Source organism: Denticeps clupeoides, chromosome 3 (genome assembly GCF_900700375.1).
Source record: "Denticeps clupeoides chromosome 3, fDenClu1.1, whole genome shotgun sequence".
Lineage (NCBI taxonomy): Eukaryota > Metazoa > Chordata > Actinopteri > Clupeiformes > Denticipitidae > Denticeps > Denticeps clupeoides.
In genome coordinates this window covers 17474587-17494928 of record NC_041709.1, presented here as the reverse complement: position 1 = coordinate 17494928, position 20342 = coordinate 17474587, and the positions used below count along the sequence as shown (strand labels likewise).

Below are 20342 nucleotides of genomic sequence, written 5' to 3'. Positions count from 1 at the left end.
CTTGACGATAAAAAGTAATATTGAAACAATATCACGTTGTTTATAATACGGACAACACAGTGACCCGTAAATTCTTCAGCTAGCGGTTGGTGCTGCTTCTTTGGCGCCCAACTTCGCCATCACTTGGCTGAGTCCAAATCGAGAGAATTGGGGGTGACACTTACACAATCGCATCGCGCAGATTTGTCTACAGGTTAACCCAGCAGTTAAAAATATAACCAACATTCGTTTTGCTGAAATGTCTTCAAATAGCTGTTAAAAACGTTAAACTTGTAAGTACATACATATTACTAGCTAAGAAAACATCGTAAGCCTCACCTAAATTGTGTTGTAGCCTCTTCCTGTTGCCCCGCCTCTGTCGCCATCTTCCATGTTATTGCTGTTTTGTCCAGAATTTTCAGTTTTCCCGGACAAATGAACATCGGATATAGATCGATAGGTTTACAGAGCTAAACGTTTTAATCAGACCCTTCTTCCCTGATTTGGAGGAGAAGGGTATTCGTTTTATTTTACCGGTTTTGTCGCTGAGGAGCAGCATATTCCGCCATGTACATTAAACAGGTGAGCATCTAGCATGTCGGTGGGAAGACGGGCTACCGTAGCTATAAGCGCCTCTTATGGTTATTTTCACGGTTACGACGTGGGCAGGTACGTCTGTGTGAATTCTGCAGGTTTAATCCGACAAGTCTGTTTTACGGCTAATTCAAAAATGCAGGCACCATTTCTACTAAATTGCTCTTTCAACGAAGCAAACCTGTTAGCTTCCATGTTAGCTGATGCAGGTCACGTTTGAATACAGTTAGCTGAACTTTATTGACAGGCGCGACTCTTTCCTAGTTGCATGGTAATTTTTTAAAAGTTTTTCAGCGGCCAACTTGTAGTTGCGCTAGCTAACTAGACAAGCAAAAAAAGATTGTACCGAGAATGTATTTAATTTAGTTATAACACGTGACTATGTGGATTCCCCTCGACATTTTTGAATGAATCGGGACGAGTATGGCAACATGTAGGCGTAAAATCAACAATTTTTTCGATCTGATTAGCAGGCAAGATTGGAGATTGGCCACATACTTGCAGTTTGTATTTTGTACAGACGTTTTTAGATGGATTTGTTTGGTTGGTGGCAGTAAAACTGCTCTCTGGATTGAAGAGAACTCACTGTCATGTGGTACATGGAAGTGGTAATAAATGTTAATGGCTGTTCACCTCTCTTACCAGAAATATGCAGCCCTGTGGTCAGATGCTGACCTTCAATGAACTATGTATGTTTGTTGACTTGGTGCATTTGCAGGCTTTTTGTGGAAACATAGTTTTTGTAATTGCATTTTCCTGGTGCTTTGAAGCTGGATAAGGGTGTCTGCCAAATGCTTTAAATGTAAAATGTAAATTTAAGCTGATTCTAAAGAGACTGTTTGCTTCCAGGTCATTATTCAGGGATTCAGAAGTTACAGGGACCAGACTGTGGTTGATCCATTTAGTCCAAAACACAATGTCATTGGTGAGTGTAAATACAGTTTTGTCAGGTTTTGTAAATCAATTAGCAAATTTAGTAAAAAACATATATATCTTTTTTTTTGACAGTTGGCAGAAATGGCTCTGGAAAAAGTAACTTTTTCTACGGTGAGTGTATTCGATGGTCATATCCGACTTCATTGTGGTGCTCCAGTGTGTTTGTTAATTCTGGGATTTTTGTTTTCTTCTCACAGCCATTCAATTTGTGCTCAGCGATGAATTCAGCCACCTTCGCCCAGAGCAGCGTCTGGCCCTGCTTCACGTAAGTAGACCCTGAATACACCGATACACTGAATACCTGTATAAATTGATGGGTGTGAAATGAATGCTTGCTTATTTATTTCTTTGCTTAAAGGTCCCCCGACATAAATGTTTTTGTTGCATTTATGTTAGTGGTCTCCTAATACTGTATCTGAAGTCTCTTTCCGTGGTGCAGAATTACAGTCCCACAATGAGATTTCCCCAGGACACGCCGTGTCTGTGTATGTAGCTTTAGGAGAAGGAGAGCGGCCTATAAAAGTTGAGGCTGCATTTGTGGAAATGACGTTCACCATTCAGCAACCAACATTTGCCACAAACAGGAAGTCGTGTCTGCATTTTTCCAGAAAAAATCTAAAAAAAGTAAAGTGAAGTGATTGTCACTTGGGATACACAGCAGTACAGCACACGGTGCACACAGTGAAATTTGTCCTCTGCATTTAACCCATCACCCTTGGTGAGCAGTGGGCAGCCATGACCGGCGCCCGGGGAGCAGTGTGTGGGGACGGTGCTTTGCTCAGTGGCACCTCAGTGGCACCTTGGCGGATTGGGATTCGAACCGGCAACCTTCTGATTACGGGGCCGCTTCCTTAACCGCTAGGCCACCACTGCCTCTAATGAACTCACTGGTACTGCACCTTCTTGCGTTACAGAACAAAAAAAAATTCTATGCACATTTTTAAATCAAATTACAGAACTGCAATGCTTTGCACATTTGGAAGCCATGATTGTCTGTGTAGAATTTTTTAAGGGAGGGGGTGAGATTCTCTGGGCAGACAAAGCATGAGAACATTCCCCCTTATGACTACATAAGGGGCCAAATTCCAGATCCGACCGTCTGAGCTGCCACTCTCTGAAGTGGCCAAAGCACTCTTTATACATATCGCCATTTCTAGCCACTGCAGGACTAAAATTAGGCTAGGGGAACTCATATTGGTGTTAAATTTTCATGCAATGGGACCAAACACAAGTTACATACATTCATGAGGAGAAAGGATAAGAGTGTTTGCTCTTTCTCTTATAGGAAGGAACTGGCCCTCGTGTTATCTCAGCTTTTGTCGAAATTATATTTGACAATTCTGACAACAGGTTGCCGGTAAGAAATATTTTTTCTTTCCAGAACCAATTCTTGTCAGACTTTATCTTTGTGTGCAGTTATTTGAAGCTGATGTGCTGGTGCTTTATTCCCTCTTTCTAAAAGATTGACAAAGAAGAGGTCTCACTACGCCGTGTAATTGGAGCCAAGAAGGACCAGTATTTCTTAGACAAGAAAATGGTGACGTAAGTCATCTGCAAAATTTTTTAAATGTTAAGCTCCGGCCTAATGTTGGCCAGTTTCAAATGTAATCTAAAATATAGTTGCATGGGTAACAACGTTTTCATTGATGGCTGATTTTTAAATCGATAATGAATTCTGTAATTGTAAAATGTATTGTGCTGAGGCATTTCTTGCCTAGATCGTATTTTATAGATAAGAGTCATTCTAAGAAATTCAGTATTGCCCCATGCCAAATATTTAGCTGCTGCTGTACTCAAGGAAGATATATATATATTATTTTTTTTTGTGTTGAACAGATTTTTTGTCTTTTTGTAGGAAGAATGATGTCATGAATCTTCTGGAGAGTGCCGGCTTTTCGCGCAGTAATCCTTACTACATTGTTAAACAAGGAAAAGTAAGCTGATTTAGTAACTTATTGGGTTCATTAGATTGGTACATTAATCAGGCTAATATTCACCATCAATAACATTCTCAGTGACCATTGTCATTACTGCTTTTTGACTGATAGATCAATCAAATGGCAACGGCTCCAGACTCGCAGCGTCTTAAACTTCTAAGGGAGGTTGCTGGAACCAGAGTTTATGATGAGCGGAAAGAAGAGAGTATCTCGCTCATGAAAGAGACAGGTATTGTCTCAACGCTGTTCTAACTGGCACATAAGCACAATTACAATTTGGACCTGTATATACAGTGTGTACGGAAAGCATTCAGGCCCCTGTAAATAAATCTGCCAAATGATAGGAGAATGCTGACATCTGTCTAAAAGATCTTTTCCTGAAGATCCTGGTTTTCAATCTTTAGCAATTGCAAGCGATGAGCCATTATAAAGCTGATAGTGAAATGTCAAGAATTCTATGTTTTTTTTCTGTCAATATAGGGTGCTGTGTGTACATTAATGAGGAAAAAATAACTAAGGGTGAAAAATTTATGGGGGTCTGACAACTTTCCGTACCAACTGATTCTGGACAACGTACATAATGGTTCTATGCAGCAATGAGCTTCAGTGTTAATGAATGTTTCTGTTGTTGCCCTTACTTGCAAGTTGATTACTTATGTTGCCTCCGGTTTGTCAGAGGGCAAGAGGGAGAAGATCAATGAGCTGCTGAAGTACATCGAGGAGCGTCTGCACACCCTGGAAGATGAGAAGGAGGAGCTGGCTCAGTACCAGAAGTGGGACAAGATGCGCAGAGCCCTGGAATATACCATCTACAACCAGGAGCTCAATGAGACGCGTGCCAAACTCGATGAGGTGAGCACACATGCTTGCCGTCTTTAGCCTTACACAGCCAGTATCTTAGAAGTATCAGGTGCCATCTTGGGATGCTAAACTATTTATGCAAAGATTATGAGAGTGCTTAGAACCGATATTTGTTCATGCGATACCTGTGCAATGCTTAACAGTTATCCAGCAAAAGAGAGACATGTGGTGACAAGTCCAGACAGCTACGAGATGCCCAGCAGGATGCCAGAGATAAGGTGGAGGTAAGAGTTTAACAGGCCATCTGGTATCTGGATGCAGATACCAGAACTGGAACAAAGGAGGAAATTGGTTTTGTTGCAGAATATCATCCTATAAAACTGAGATCTAATTATGCACCACTTTCACCTATATATGTTTTTTTTTTCCTTCCCTAAGGAAACTGAGCGTGTTGTGCGAGAGCTGAAGTCAAAGATCTCAGCCATGAAAGAGGAGAAGGAGCAGCTAAGTGCTGAGAGGCAAGAGCAGATCAAGCAGCGCACAAAGTTGGAGCTCAAGGCCAAAGATCTGCAGGACGAGCTGGCCGGAAACAGTGAACAGAGGGTAGGTCCTGCACCAGCCAGCTTCCAACCAAATAACTGCCCATGTGCCATCCTAGAGCTGAACAGACCTCATTCTAAACCAACCCCATCCCCCACGCAGTCCTTTTAACATGAGCACCATTGGAGGCAAACCAGCTTAGATTCCCATTGCGGCCTCAGTTGCTGATTTGGGAACAGATTTCCCAGCCTGCTGTTGTGAGCCCTGTAGTCAGCATCTACGTGACAGCATGCTGAGTGTTGGCAGCGAGAGAGAGCAGGTGCACCTGGCTCTGTGTTGTGACGTGTTTATTGGGGAAGAGATTCAAGTGCATCGTTTCTCTCTCTCTCTCTCTTTATTTATTTATTCATTTATTTATATTAACACACTTGTTTCAGATTTTAATTTCTAATATGTGTGTGTATATTGAATGCTGACAATTTTCGTGTGGCTTTGTTATCGAGGGAAATCAAATGCATCTGGATTTCGAGTCACACTCAAAATCAAAGGGGAAAAACACTACAGGCTGATCTAACTTTGATGTAATGTCCTTAAAACAAGTTAAAATTAGGCTCAGTAGTGTGTGTGGCCTCCAGATGCCTGTATGACCTACCTACTATGCCTGGGCATGTCTCCTGAGGGATCTCCTCATCTGCCAACTCCGGGACAGTCTGTGGTGCAACGTGGCATTGCTGGATGGAGCCACACTCCAGCCACCTGAGGTCTAACATTGTCTTGTGATACACAGCACAGCACACGGTGACACAATGAGATGTGTCCATTGTGTTTAACCATCACCCTTGGTGAGCAGTGGGCAGCCATGACATGTGCCCGGGGAGCAGTGTGTGGGGATGGTGCTTTGCTCAGTGGCAGCTTGGCGGATCGGGATTCGAACCAGCAACTTTCTGATTACAGGGCCCCTTCTTTAACCGCTTGGCCACCACTGCCCCAAGTGGTCTGTGGTCCCACCTGCAGAACCATGCCTCTATGTCTTGTTGTTTATTCCATTTGCACAACAACATGTGAAATATGATGGTCAATCAGTGTGCCCAAGTGGACAGTTTGATTTCATAGACGTGTGATTGACTTGGAGTTACATTTGTGTTGTTTAATTATTATTAAACAGTTATTATCTTTATTTTTTGAGCTGTATGTGTGTGTATATGTATCTATATCAATCAATCAATCAATATATATATATATATATATCACTTTATATAATCACAATCGCTGTTTTTGATGGTCTTCTTATGTGCATCACATGTTTCCTTTGTTAGAAACGTCTGTTGAAGGAGCGTCAGAAGCTCCTTGAGAAGATTGAGGAGAAGCAAAAAGAGCTGCAGGAGACAGAACCCAAGTTCAACACTGTGAAGGAGAAAGAGGAGCGAGGAATTGCCAGGTCTTATTTCTTTAAATGATAGGATGAAACTAAAGTATTGCTAGCATTGAATCTTTAATATTTTATTGTCGTCTTCCCTTCTTTTGTCTTCTGCCCTTAGATTAGCCCAGGCTACTCAAGAGAGGACAGACCTGTATGCCAAGCAGGGCCGTGGCAGTCAGTTCACCTCTAAAGAAGAGAGAGACAAGTGGATCAAGAAGGAGCTCAAGTCCCTAGACCAGGCCATCAATGACAAGAAGCGGCAAATTGCCGCCATTCACAAAGATCTGGAGGACACTGAGGCCAGCAAGGAGAGAAACCTGGAACAGTACAATGTATGAACCACCCCCACCACCTCACTCAGTTGTGTCTGAGTAGGAAATTATTTTTGATGAATTGCACACATTATTTTGACTAAATATAGACCTACACAAGCATTCAGTAACCAGGAACAAAGTCTTCAATTTATTATTATTATTATTATTATTAAGATGTGTTATTATTATTATTTTGAACAGAAATTAGACCAGGACCTGAATGAAGTGAAGACACGAGTAGAGGAGCTTGACAAAAAATATTATGAAGTAAAGAACAGAAAAGATGAACTGCAGAGTGAAAGGAAGTAAGTGTTTACATTTTTTCTTCCCTTTTCTCCACCACGAATCATTTAATTTGAATTTATCTTTGTTTTCTTCAACCTCCTTATTACCACCTACATTAGAAGTGATAAAATGTTCCGTACATCTCAGTGTTGTGTCACACGCTGCTGGACCCACATGCAGTGATCTGTACTGCCCCTTTCCTATTTCGAGCTGTATTTATAGCTCTCATGTGTGGTTCTGTGCTGGCACTTGGGCCTGAGATGCAGTGGTTTGCCCACTGTGCAGCCCTCTAAAAGTGGGGGGGGGTGAATTTATGCCTGCAGCTACCTATGGAGAGAGGAGAATGCTGAACAGCAGGCCCTGGCCGCTAAAAGGGAGGACCTCGAGAAGAAGCAGCAGCTTCTACGAGCTGCTACAGGAAAGGTCAGGAAGAACAGATGTTCACATACTTTTACATATGTTCGTAGGAATATTTTCATTCTGTGTTTTGACACAAGTGGCAATTACAAATAATACAAATGTAATTGGATCATATAATTAGCACCCATGGGCAATTATAAGTTTAAATTGTGACTATATGCACAAAATGTATGTGTAGAACGCATTAATTATTAATCGCTGAAAGAAGCAGTGTTTGTAGTAGGGATGTGCTCAAAATATCGATTCTTAGATACATACCGATATAATAAAAAAAGATACAGTATCGATATTCTAGCCCTTAGTATCGATACTCCGCCCAGCCATTAGGGGGCGCAGCGGCGCCCGCGAGTTTCAAAAAACTCATGGAAAATGTCGAAGATTTTAGAAGCGCGGTTGTCCCTAAAGGCAGATGTTTGGACACATTTGGGATCGATAAAACAAGTGCAATCTGCAAGCATTTCCAGGCTTCTATACGCTACACCGGTAATACAGCTAACACCAAAGACACCATGCGGACAAGCTAGCTTCGCCGCAGCCCAAAAAAACACGGGACCCCACGCAAACTACTTTGGACAACGCAACATCCCAGCTTCCATCTAACTCAGTCCGTGCACAGAAGATTACGGAGTCTGTGGTGCATTATATTTGCAAAGGTTTATGTCCCTACATTGTTGTCGAGAACACAGGCTTTCGCTTTATGATCAACACGTTAGATCCCCGTTACGTGATCCCTACCCGCAGCTACATGACCGACAAAGCAGTACCGAGAATATGTGACAAAGACAATGTTAAGTCAGCCCTGAGTTCTGCCCCACGAGTGGCACTGACTTGTGACGGGTGGACATCGCGAGCCACGGAAGCTTTTGTTACAATCGTCGCAGCGGAGCTTGCCGGTATGTTGCATTTCAGGTGCTTCGCTCACACTTTAAACCTGGCCTCGCAGCGTGCACTGAAGCTTCCTGCTGTCTGTCGCTCGTTTATTGGGACGTGTTAGACGGATATCCACCTTTTTTAAGCGCAGTACCACAGCCAGCCACGTACTTCGACAGAAGCAGAAGTTGCTCGAGTTGCCTGAACATAAACTGATCACCGATGTCGTGACGCGCATGATGTGCTCGAGCGCTTTCTTGAGCAGCAACCCGCTGTCTCCGCTGCTCTTCTGTCCAACGAGCTTAGGTTGTGCCAGATGTTAAAGCAAGATATAGCATTTAAGTGATTTCATAGTGAAATATGTTATGGCAGTACATGGTGTCACAAAAAATAATTAGAAGATTTAATAATAAGAAGAAGATTTTGTGCTTTTGTGAGCTCAGACTGTACCCTTGGAAAGTTAAATGTTGACTTGTGGTAATTTCCAGATTAGTACAATTTGTGTACAATTAATCAGATCACTTAAAGTTGCAAATATTTAAGCAAAATGCACTTCGTTATAATGCACTTTTGTCTTCAATAAATTGAGTTCTGTTTGTTGAGTAAATGTGTTCAGCATTAACTAATTGGCTCTGGCCCATGTATTTTTATTGAATCGTATCGAATCGTGTCACATTGTATCAAATCATATCGAGACAGCTCTGTATCGAGGTACGTATCGAATCGTGACCTGTGTATCGAGGTATGTATCGTATCGCCAGGTTCTCCAAGGTATACAGCACTAGTTTGTAGCATAGTTGCCAATGAATTTGAATCAGATTTCATACATCGTCTTGTTAATCCTGCTGTAATAATCTGGCAGCTAAATGAATACTTGCATGTTATTTGTAGTAGCGGTTAATATAAGTACACCGTTATGAAACGGTTTTAATGACAAAAGGATGAGGGGACTGAATTTCCTGGCATTAGTGGTAGAAATGTGTTCGTTGTGCTAAAAAAATTCCTGTTAATTACATAACATCTTGATGTGTCATTAATTTAGCACTTCAAAAGAATTTAGGATTCAGAGGTATAGAGGGGAAGGGCCCCATGTGAACCACTTATACAAGTGGTAAAATGTGTGATGATGATATTAAAAAAAGGCAGGTTACTGCATCAGACAGCGCATCTGTCGATTATTAGGGGGAATCAAACTCCCTGGCTGTGCAAAAGTGTGTGGGCTGCTGAAAATCTTAAGTTTTATGTAAACAGTGGTATTAACACAGTGCTTCACAAGAACTGTTTTCTTAAGATGGATGCTTCAGTAATGTAAATAATACTATTACTGTGCACCTTCTTGCTCGTTGACCTAATAATATGACTTCTTCAGGCAATCCTGAATGGCATTGACAGCATTAACAAGGTGCTGGAGCACTTCAGGCGGAAGGGCATCAACCAGCATGTCATCAATGGTTACCACGGTATAGTGATGAACAACTTTGAGTGTGAGCCTGCTTTCTACACCTGCGTTGAAGTCACTGCTGGAACCAGGTTCGTAAATAACATTGGTGTTCCCCAAGGTTTGTGGGGTTACTCACAGTGGTTGGAAGTCCTTTTAAAAGCTTTTGTGTTTTTGTTTTTTTTTTGTCTTTCAGACTGTTCTACCACATCGTGGAGACTGATGAAGTGAGCACTAAAATTCTGATGGAGTTCAACAAGATGAACCTTCCAGGGGAGGTGACATTTCTGCCTCTCAGCAAGTTGGACGTACGCGACACTGCTTACCCAGAGACCAATGTAAGCCCAGAAAGACATGGAAACCATAATATATGGCTTTGTGTTCATTGGTTTCAACCCAATGTTGAACATAACCAGTTGACCCATTGAAATAATGGTCATAAATGTCCATGAAAGTGTTTTTTTTATGATTAAATGTAAACATTTAATCATAAACAAGGTGTCAAATGAAACTGGAGTGGAATCTATATTTTACTATAAAAATAAAAAAATACAAATTAGTGTCAAATGTTAGTGTGAAATAGAAGGAATTACATTTCTATTCCAAGGCTGTTTCAGAAAACTGGCAACTCTTTGCTCTGACAGGATGCTATCCCTATGATCAGCAAGCTGCGTTACAGCCCCAACTTTGATAAGGCCTTCAAGCACGTGTTTGGCAAGACTCTGATCTGCCGCAGCATGGAGGTGTCCACCCAGCTGGCCAGAGCATTCACCATGGACTGCATCACTCTGGAGGGTAGGAATAGTCCCAGTCTCAGCTGGACAAGTTCAGATCGGTGCTTGATACAGTCCCGTTTGAACAGTCATTAATGGACACTAAGTGATTTATTCACACACTTTTGTCGCTAGGTGACCAGGTCAGCCACCGCGGAGCACTAACTGGTGGCTACTACGACACGAGGAAATCCCGACTGGAGCTGCAGAAGGATATGAGAAAAGCTGAGGAGGAGCTGGGTGAGCTTGAAGCCAAACTAAACGAGAACCTTCGCAGGAACATTGAGCATATCCTTTACAAATGGGGTTTATTTTATAACTGTCAGTTTATTTATGACTATGGACTGATCCCAGTCACAGTCAAACAGTGGGGATACGTGACTATGAATAAATGAGGGCTGTTCTATGGTAAGGCAGATCGTGTAACTAGGCAATATGACATAAATAACAAACGAGATAGCATTGCAATTATTATTATAGTATTTATTACAATTATTTTTATACAATTATTATAGTAGTATTACGGGACATTCGAGATTGTTCATATTAATCCTAATAAGGGCATTTTTCTTAACGCCTTTGCACGCATTAACAATGAGATTGACCAGTTGATGAACCAAATGCAGCAAATTGAGACACAGCAAAGAAAGTTCAAGGCATCTAGGGACAGTATCCTGTCTGAGATGAAGATGCTGAAGGAGAAGAGGCAACAGTCGGAGAAGACCTTTATGCCAAAGGTAGTAAATACATTTGTCAAATGCATTCCGCCTTTTTTGAAATTGGTCTGTTGCTCAGGCTACTGGGTGTATGTGTTCATGCTACAATTAAAATCAGAATTATAAGAAAAATGTTCAAATGTAGATTTTTTTTTTCTCTAAGGCAATACTTACATCTGTCTATCATCTCTTTTTGCAGCAACGCAGTCTGCAGAGTTTGGAGGCCAGCCTCCATGCAATGGAGTCGACTCGAGAGTCTCTGAAGGCAGAGCTGGGTACAGACCTGCTTTCCCAGCTCAGTCTGGAGGACCAGCGCAGAGTGGATGACCTGAATGATGAAATCCGTCAGCTCCAGCAGGTCAGAATCCCTGTCATAAGGATTGCAATTAAACAGTTTTTGTGCATATATCTTTTTCTTTAGATACAAAAAATACGACAAATTTAAATGCAAAGGTGACTGCATATCTGAAAATATGGCTGATTACTATAATAATCAAGCTCCCAATTCATATCGCAATAGCTGGAGGAAAAATGAAAATTATGCTAAATAAATAACGAAACCCCCTACTTGTAAAAGTTTTGACTGTTAAAGGAGGGTTAAGTCTACAAACCTGTCCTTGCCATGAGATTTGGTTGATCTCATCATCATGTTGAACAAATTCTTCCACTTGCAGACTGGTTAGTAATTCATATTTTCTTTTTTTTCATAGGACAACAGGCAGCTTTTGAATGAGAGGATCAAATTGGAAGGCATTATGACCAGAGTGGAAACCTACCTTAATGAAAACCTGCGTAAGCGGCTTGATCAAGTGGAGCAGGTACTGCTGAGACGTCAGTTTTTGCTACTGAATGTCATAAAACTGCAAAACCATGGCATCAGACAGATTATTTTATCGCAACCTGTCAGAACAAAATGCGTATTTGTATGTTTGCTTTGTAGGAGTTGAACGAGCTGAGAGAGACCGAGGGAGGCACGGTGCTCACTGCCACAACCTCAGAGCTCGATGGTATCAGCAAGCGTATTAAAGACACCTTGGCTCGTTCAGAAGGTGACCATGTGTGCTTCAGTGTTTGATTTAAGTGATGTGGGCTATAAAATTATTGCCATGTATGATGTAAACATTAACAATTCCATGTTTTTCTTTTCCCCAGATTTGGATGGGCTTATAGACAAGACTGAAATTGAAATCAAGGACCATTTGAAGAGCATGGAGCGCTGGAAGAACATCGAGAAAGAGCAGAACGATGCAATCAACCACGACACCAAGGAGCTTGAGAAGATGACCAACCGTCAGGGCATGCTGCTGAAGAAGAAGGAGGAGTGCATGAAGAAGATTCGGGAGCTGGGCTCTCTGCCACAGGAGGCTTTTGAGAAATACCAGACCCTGACACTCAAACAGGTGCTTTTTGTCTACTTCTCTACACTGGTCACTGCTAGGGGTGTAAACATAAAAAGGGCCAGCAGTGAAACTTTAAAAACGAGCAGCAGAACTGGAAGCAAAAACGCATGTCAAAATCCCAGCCTCTTATTTTTACATTTCTACGTCATATTTTTGTTTGATATTGGCACAAATTTGATTCCGTATTTGTCTGGCGTTTGTGGCATCAGTGTAGTGTGGCCTGACCACAGACCTTTTTTCTGCTTTTTGTAGCAAATCAAAGCGTCCACATGGGCGTACGAGACCTTAACTCTTGTATTTGAAAACATCATGTGACTTAGTAGAAAATGAATGGGATGCATCGCAATGCAGCGATATCAAGGCACTTATAATCGTAATTGATCACGAATCCTGAGACCAGTGAAGTTTCACACCTCTAGTCACTGCCCACTCATATAGTGCCAAACTGAGTTGAGTAAAGTCCAGTAAATGTCATCTCATGACTCAAGAGTGTCTGTGTGGTTTCTCCCCTGTGATCATCTCTCAATGGCCACACCCCTTAGGTTAGAGATGTAATGAGAACACCAGAAGAAGAAAATAATTATTGTGGTAGATGCCTAGTTAGTAACACACTCACCTATTTACAGTTAAGTGTCTTGCTCTGGGGACACATTGGTTGATAGTGGGGGTTTGAACCTGGATCTTCTGGTTTATTGGTGAGTGTGTTACCCACTAGGCTACTACCAGTAGCCTACAAACCTCTACAAGCCCCTCATTCAAAAGCTGCCTGTTGTCCTATGTTAAAAAAAAAAAAAAAAAGAAAGAAAATATGAATTAGCAACCAGTCTGCAAGTGAAAGAATTTGTTTCTTCCCCATCTTCAACCTGATGATCAGATCAACCAAATCTCATGGCAAGGACAGGTTTGTAGACAGGTTGGGTGGTAGTAGGCTAGTGGGTAACACACTCGCCTATGAACCAGAAGACCCAGGTTCAATTCCCACTTACTGCCATTGTGTCCCTGAGCAAGACACTTAACCCTAATGTGCTCCAGAGGGGGACTGTCCCTGTAACTACTGATTATAAATCGCTCTGGATAAGGGCGTCTGATGAATGCCAAAAACGGGGTGTGTGTGTGTGTGTGTGTGTGTGTGTGTGTGTGTGTGTGTGTGTATATATATATATATATATAAAATTAACATCTGTATGAGTGTAAATGCACACAACAGTAGATACATTTTTCTTTCCCCCGCCCTTCCCCAAGGAACTTATCGTTGTTACTACTTGCTTTTGTCTACTGTAAAACTACCACGTAGAGTATTCCTGCTTGCCCTGGTGGTGGTTCTCTGTGAGGAGTGTGGTTGAGTCCCGTGGAAGTCACTTCTTCTTCCTAATGTCTTCTGACCCACTTTTGGCCTGTGGGATGCTCTAGTGTAGCAGGTTTTGTGTTGCTCTGTTTTCAAACCGGCCAGGTAGATGATAAGCACGTATTTAGTAGGGGTAGTTGATATCAGACCATTTTGTAGCTTTTCACTTTGTTTCAAGCTTTCCGGGTACCAGCAGACTCTGACATGGAACAGCACCTATAAATTAACAGCGTATACAGTATTAAATAAGCATAACAATTTTGAATAGTTTATACTTGGGAATCAACATGATTGATTGCTGAGAAGAAACTGCTCAAATTGTTCGTTCTGTCATACGCTCATATAAAAAGAATACAAATCGGAGTTCATTTGTCAGCTGCAACGACAATAATTGTGAACGTGTGTTTTCTACAGCTTTTCAGGAAACTGGAGCAGTGCAACACCGAGCTGAAAAAGTACAGCCACGTCAACAAGAAGGCCCTGGACCAGTTCGTCAACTTCTCTGAGCAGAAGGAGAAGCTGATCAAACGGCAGGACGAGTTGGACCGCGGTTACAAGTCAATCATGGAGCTGATGAATGTCTTGGAGCTGCGCAAGTATGAGGCCATCCAGCTGACCTTCAAACAGGTCAGTGTGCTCTCCACTGTCTTCCAAGACCCAAAAGCCTTGGAAAGCAATAGTCATGGAATAGTTATGGAATTTGAAGAGAGAATTTTTCAGAGCTTGAAAAGTAAAAAAAAGAAAATAAACAAGTTATGGCAATCTGATTGATGCATGAATGTATAATGAAGTTCTGCATAAGAAACGTGCTATAACTACAATGTTTAAAACTTCAGAGAGCACATGGTCATGAAATTTGCCTTCGAGTAACTGAAAAGTCCTGGAAATTCTTATCTAAAGAACTGTGTAAGAACCCTGTTGGCGGTTGTCCTTAAAATTTACTGTTTCCGTTCAGGTGTCGAAAAACTTCAGCGAGGTGTTCCAGAAGCTGGTGCCAGGGGGCAAGGCCACCCTGGTAATGAAGAAGGGCGACGCGGAGGGTGGACAGTCGCAGGATGAGGGCGAGGGCGGCACGGACAGTGAGAGAGGCTCGGCCTCTCAGAGCAGCGTGCCTTCGGTTGACCAGTTCACAGGGGTTGGCATTCGGGTAAGTGACTTGATGTGAAGCCAGAGTAATGCACCGAGTCCCAGTCCCCATAGACCCGCGATGTCCAGTGGAACGAATGATGCCCCGTGGCAGGTCATACTCATGTGGTTTTGAATCCTCCTCCCTAGGTGTCTTTCACAGGGAAGCAGGGAGAAATGCGAGAGATGCAGCAGCTGTCTGGAGGACAGAAATCTCTGGTGGCTTTAGCACTTATCTTTGCCATTCAGAAATGTGATCCAGCACCCTTCTACCTGTTTGATGAGATTGACCAGGCCCTGGACGCCCAGCACAGAAAAGCTGTTTCCGGTAAGGCTCCCTTGGATTACAAAAATATATTTTTTTTTACCCTGACGCTTTAAGCACAAGTTGAAAATATATTTGAAAACTATTTGAATTTGAGACTGAAGGAAACTTTAATGTGATTACATAAAATAACAGTGAAGTGTCAGGCCGGTGACTCACTCGGTTTGAGCTGCTGCTTGACTCATTCCTCACAGCAGCCCACATCACTGTTGTGAGAAGAACGTGCTAAATATAACGCGAGAAATGCGACAGACAAAGGTTATTCCAGCACATCTCTGGCAATGAGCTTGCAAAAACATCTGCTATTAGCCGTGTGGTAATGAGGCAAAGCTCCCTGCACAAAAAAAGCTTGTTTGCTTTGGATATTAAGAATATATTAGATCGTTGCTGTTGAACACATTAATTTATAGTAACACAATATTTTATTCTGTAGTTGTATTTGAAGAACACTATACACTCTAATTCTTGTCTCTCTCTCTTTTTTTTGCTACAGATATGATAGTGGAGCTGGCTGGTCATGCCCAATTTATCACAACAACTTTTAGACCAGAGCTTCTGGAGTCTGCTGACAAGTTTTATGGTGTCAAATTCCGAAATAAGGTATTTTATAACACTACTTGTAGCTTTTTGAGCCAATGAGAGAATATTTGGTTCTTAAAATACTGCCATTATGACCAGCATCCAAAAACATTAACTTCCGAAATGAGTATTTATTATTTACAGTGATATACTGTCTGCTGCAAGTGAGCATATTAACTGTACTATATATTAAGAATATAATAAGAATAATAGCTACACTGTTTAAACACTCAGCAGCTCCAAATATTGATTGTTTCCTGGTTTACCATGGGAGCCGGATTACCACAAGTGTACCACACATCTACTTCACATAACGCTTGATCATAAATTTATAAACCTTTATTTAACTTTTAAATGACCATTTTAGCGCTAAAGTAGCATGTTGTCTTTAAATAAAAGGAAAGAAATCCTTTATACTGGTCATGAAGCAGACCTAAGTGAACTGTGCTTAAGTGTGTATTTCCCCTTTTCAGGTGAGTCACATCGATGTCATTTCAGCAGAGCAAGCCAAGGACTTTGTTGAGGACGACACCACTCATGGCTAGGAGGTCATCGCCACTCTTGCTCTGTCATTACAGCCCAAGTTTTAATTTTTTTGAGATTATGTTGTCTTGTTGTGTTCCAGTTAGAAGTAGCTGATTTGTTTGTAATGGCGACGCACATAAGGAACTGTTCTCTGAAACACTCACTGTGTATTATACAGTAAGAGGCAATTCAGAGGTTTTTATTGGTTTTAGGAGTTTCATGAGATGAAGTTACAATGTACGTATTGAGGCAAAATCAGCATGTACTCATCCTTAGCCAAGCTTTTTGATGCTTTGATCTAGCTGTTTGATTGTTCCATGAAAAAGCTAAATCCTTTCCTAAGCTTCTGAAGCTAAATTGTTTTGTACCCTACTACACAATTTATCTGTTTTTGTAGTTTGAGTTTTACTGTTTTATCATTCTTAACACTTTTTGAATTCTGTGTTGGGTCATTTCTTGTATATTGTTGCCAGATTTATTCTTTAATTTTAACCTCTGCCCCTGCAAGTTCAATTGGACAATAAAACATATTCAGTAATATTAATGTCTGTGCAGCTTTTTCCACTGCAGTTCTTTTCTGTAAAAACCAGTTTTATTCTCCTTTGTTATCCCTGGCCGGTGGAACAACTTTCCCTCCTCCATTCGACTAGCCGGGACTGCCACCACCTTTAAGAAACATTTAAAAAGCCACTTGTTTAAAAAGTCTAACACTAACGCACATGCACACACTCACAAAAATAAATAAATAAAATATTTGTCTACAACTTAACAATTTCCTTGTCCTTTACAAGTTAGGCCTTATCAGTGCTCTTAGTTTTGTAACTCAAACTCTACGGAAACCGAATGAGAATTGCTGGCGTCTTCCTCTTATAAGTCAATTTGGATAAAAGCATCTGCCAAGTAAAGTAAGTTTCCAGACAAACTGAATTAACTAATTAATTCATCCTTACTGACATTTGCATTGTAATTATGGATTAATGTGTTGATGTTACAATGCCCGTGTAGAAAGGAATGAAGCAAAAGAAATCAAACCCAGTTTTTAAAAAAAGTTTCAATAGTTTGCACATACTTAATCATATATATGTGAATAGTCATAAACATATTACATGCAGTGACATGTGACCTTGATCAGTCCTAAAGACTGCAAAAAAAAAAAAAATCATCAATTTAAATAGCTAGAAATATATATGAAAATATTAGAAACTTGAAAAACATGAGATGAGGACTTAAAACCGTAAATTGTGGGTTCAACTGATTTTGAATGGCTGGTGCTTATACTGACAAATTATTCTTAACAAATTTTTGTTAAGCACAAATTCTACTGATCTGAGGTCAAGATTGCATGTGACAATTGTGTGTAAGGCTTTAGTACGTATTTCTTTCGTAAGATGACGTTTTTGTGACTGAACCAGAGTTACGGTAAAGGAATCTACACAAATGACTTCAATTGTGTGGTAGTTGCCACCGGGGGGGCGCTGTATCACAACAGTGGTCTGGCCTACACCACGCCTTTAGCTGACGTTCGTTTTAGTTCATGTTTCAATGTGTAAAAATAGTTAAAAAATGTATGCATATAAATCCATCACATGAAGTAATAGAAGCTGGAAGGACCCGTCCCATTTCAGATTTAGTCGGTGTCCTGAACCTGAAGAGCGTTGCGTAGAGGAACTATATTCTGTGTGGTGTATTTATTTATTGGTTTTAATTCACAATGTGCACAATGACCAGTAATGCATGATACATGAGCCTTTGCATTTCGTCCTTGGCCTCTTACTACCTCTCTGTGCCATAGTCGACACTTGCATTGCAAAGGCACGGACCTCTTAAATAGTGCAACAAATGCAATGCCCTGGCACCGGTGTCCCCTGCTGTGACATCACGTTGCCCTTGTAAAGGCGAGGACGGAGCAATAGCTCCGATGTGACTCATATTGGCTGGTCATTGGACCCTTCACCCGAAGGCATGCTATCTGGCTTCAGTCAGCTGATCCTGGCGTCCCCGGTCCAACATCCACCCTCCTGCTCGCCTGTCTGCTTTCCTTCTTCTCAACACCCCCCCCTGCTCGCCCGTCAGGAGTCGGCAGCTGATACCAGACTGTAATCAGGGCGTCTGCGGCCCAATAAAACGTGCATAAATCTGTCCGCCTCGTGCTGGTCGTTCTGCGTACAAGTCAATCTTCCATCAGCAAGCGCTGCCGTGAACACGAGGGACCTTCACGGAGCTGCCTCCTTCCATGCACAACATGCATTTTAAAACGTGTTTACTCTTTTTTCACTTTTTGCCATTTGCCATCTGATGTTTTGTCTTGACATTTTTGTATACGTGAAACAAAAAAAACCTTTCCCAGGTTCTCTACGTTGATTGGACCTTAATCTTTGTCGAGGAAAAAATAAAAAAGTGTGCGATTGTGTATAAATGGATAAAATTGAAGACCGTAGTTACCTTACCCAGGAGAGGTCCATCAAGAAAGATCTGCCCAAGCATGAGGTGTTCATGAGGTTACTGATGGAGCCACGAGAAGAACACAAAATACTGTTATGCTGCCTACTGGCAAAATTTGATGAAAGTGACCAGAAGGGCAAAACCAGAGGGGCAAAAACTCATTTTGCTCATCTCTGCTCTTTTTGCACATTCCTGCACATTTTGCATAGGTTCGTCTTGTCTTGTGTGTCCTGTTCGAAATATTTATACTTATACACTCACAAGCATCCTACGTGATGTTGTTCTGTTATGTTCTACTTTTCTCCTGTAGAGATAACCTGTACAGTATTTAAGATTTAGTTTTAGTTTGTATAGTTTAGTGTGTATATACATATACATTTTTCTGTTATGATTGCACTATGAGGGGATATGTGTGAAACATCATTTAAATACACTGTATACTGTTGTTCTGACGATAATCCAATCTTGAATCTTGAATCTTGACCAGAAGAAGCTGGTCGTGGTAGCAAATCATCACAGCATCTGTAGGCCAGTTATATCACAGAATTTTTTTAATTTTATGGAATGACCATTCTGAAGGGTTTACAGGGCCACAGCACATTTATAATGAACTCATTTAAGGGCTAAAGTTGGCCCTGGTGTGGAAAGCGTAGACTTTACAGCTCATCATTGTCAATGGCAACTCTTTTTCAGGCCGCTTTACGAGGCCATGCATGCCTCACTTCCAAGCCGAAACAGCAGCAGCCACGCGCAGAGACGACAAAGTCATGACCCGGCCAACCCGGCCGTGGCCTGTGGATCTGGAAGGCGAAGCAGACAAGGTGACCGAGTGCTTCTCACGCACAACACAGTCCCGCTGTGAACCGTGGAAAATCCAACTGATTATGAAATGATTATCTTGTGGCTGGGGAATTACTCAGCACATGCACGGCCAGGGCCTGAGGAGAATAAACACTGGCCCTTTTAGGGAAGCCCGCGTGAGTGGCGTTGCCAGCTGCTCCCATTCAGAACGCCTGAAAAATGATCTCGTTCACCAAATCCCTGCAGAAATGTTAGAGGTTTCAGAGGCACAGACCATGCGATGCCAGGGGAAGCGTCACTGCGCCAGTTTCCTTCAGAAACACAAAGATGAGCACCGTTTAATTTAGCATTTGTCAGGCCATGTGCTGCTGAATTCTAACACAATCATCTAATTACTGTGTAATTTATTTCATTACATGCCATTACATTTGGAAGAATATGTAAAAACTAAATTTCAATCCCATCCCCTGGGGACGTAGAGTACAGGCTAAAGTTTGGTCACACCTTCTCATTCAATGTGTTTTCTTCATTTTCATGACCATTTACATTGGTAGATTCTCGCTGAAGGCATCAGAACTATGAATGAACACATGTGGAGTTATGTACTTAACAAAAAAGGTGAAATAACTGAAATATATTCTAGTTTCTTCAAAATATCCACCCTTTGCTCTGATTACTGCTTTGCACACTCTTGGCATTCTCTCGATGAGCTTCAAGAGGTCGTCACCTGAAATGATTTTCCAACAGTCTTGAAGGAGTTCCCAGAGGTGTTTAGCA

The 20342-nt window shown here is 41.5% G+C and overlaps 1 protein-coding gene across 1 annotated transcript; it reads left to right on the top strand.

Annotated features, from left to right (window-relative positions):
* The first annotated feature begins 347 nt into the window (after positions 1-347).
* On the top strand, positions 348-16866 carry smc3 (structural maintenance of chromosomes 3). Its single transcript, XM_028971826.1, has 29 exons — positions 348-561; positions 1423-1498; positions 1582-1620; positions 1707-1774; positions 2795-2866; positions 2972-3051; positions 3365-3443; positions 3558-3675; positions 4123-4298; positions 4451-4531; positions 4686-4850; positions 6104-6225; positions 6326-6539; positions 6723-6826; positions 7130-7229; positions 9466-9626; positions 9731-9872; positions 10179-10329; positions 10443-10595; positions 10893-11044; positions 11223-11381; positions 11734-11841; positions 11964-12072; positions 12176-12423; positions 14183-14395; positions 14724-14915; positions 15044-15221; positions 15712-15818; positions 16271-16866. Exons 1-29 carry the CDS (start codon positions 547-549, stop codon positions 16340-16342), a joined length of 3654 nt encoding a protein of 1217 aa, XP_028827659.1. The 5' UTR covers positions 348-546; the 3' UTR covers positions 16343-16866.
* The last annotated feature ends 3476 nt before the right edge of the window (positions 16867-20342 follow it).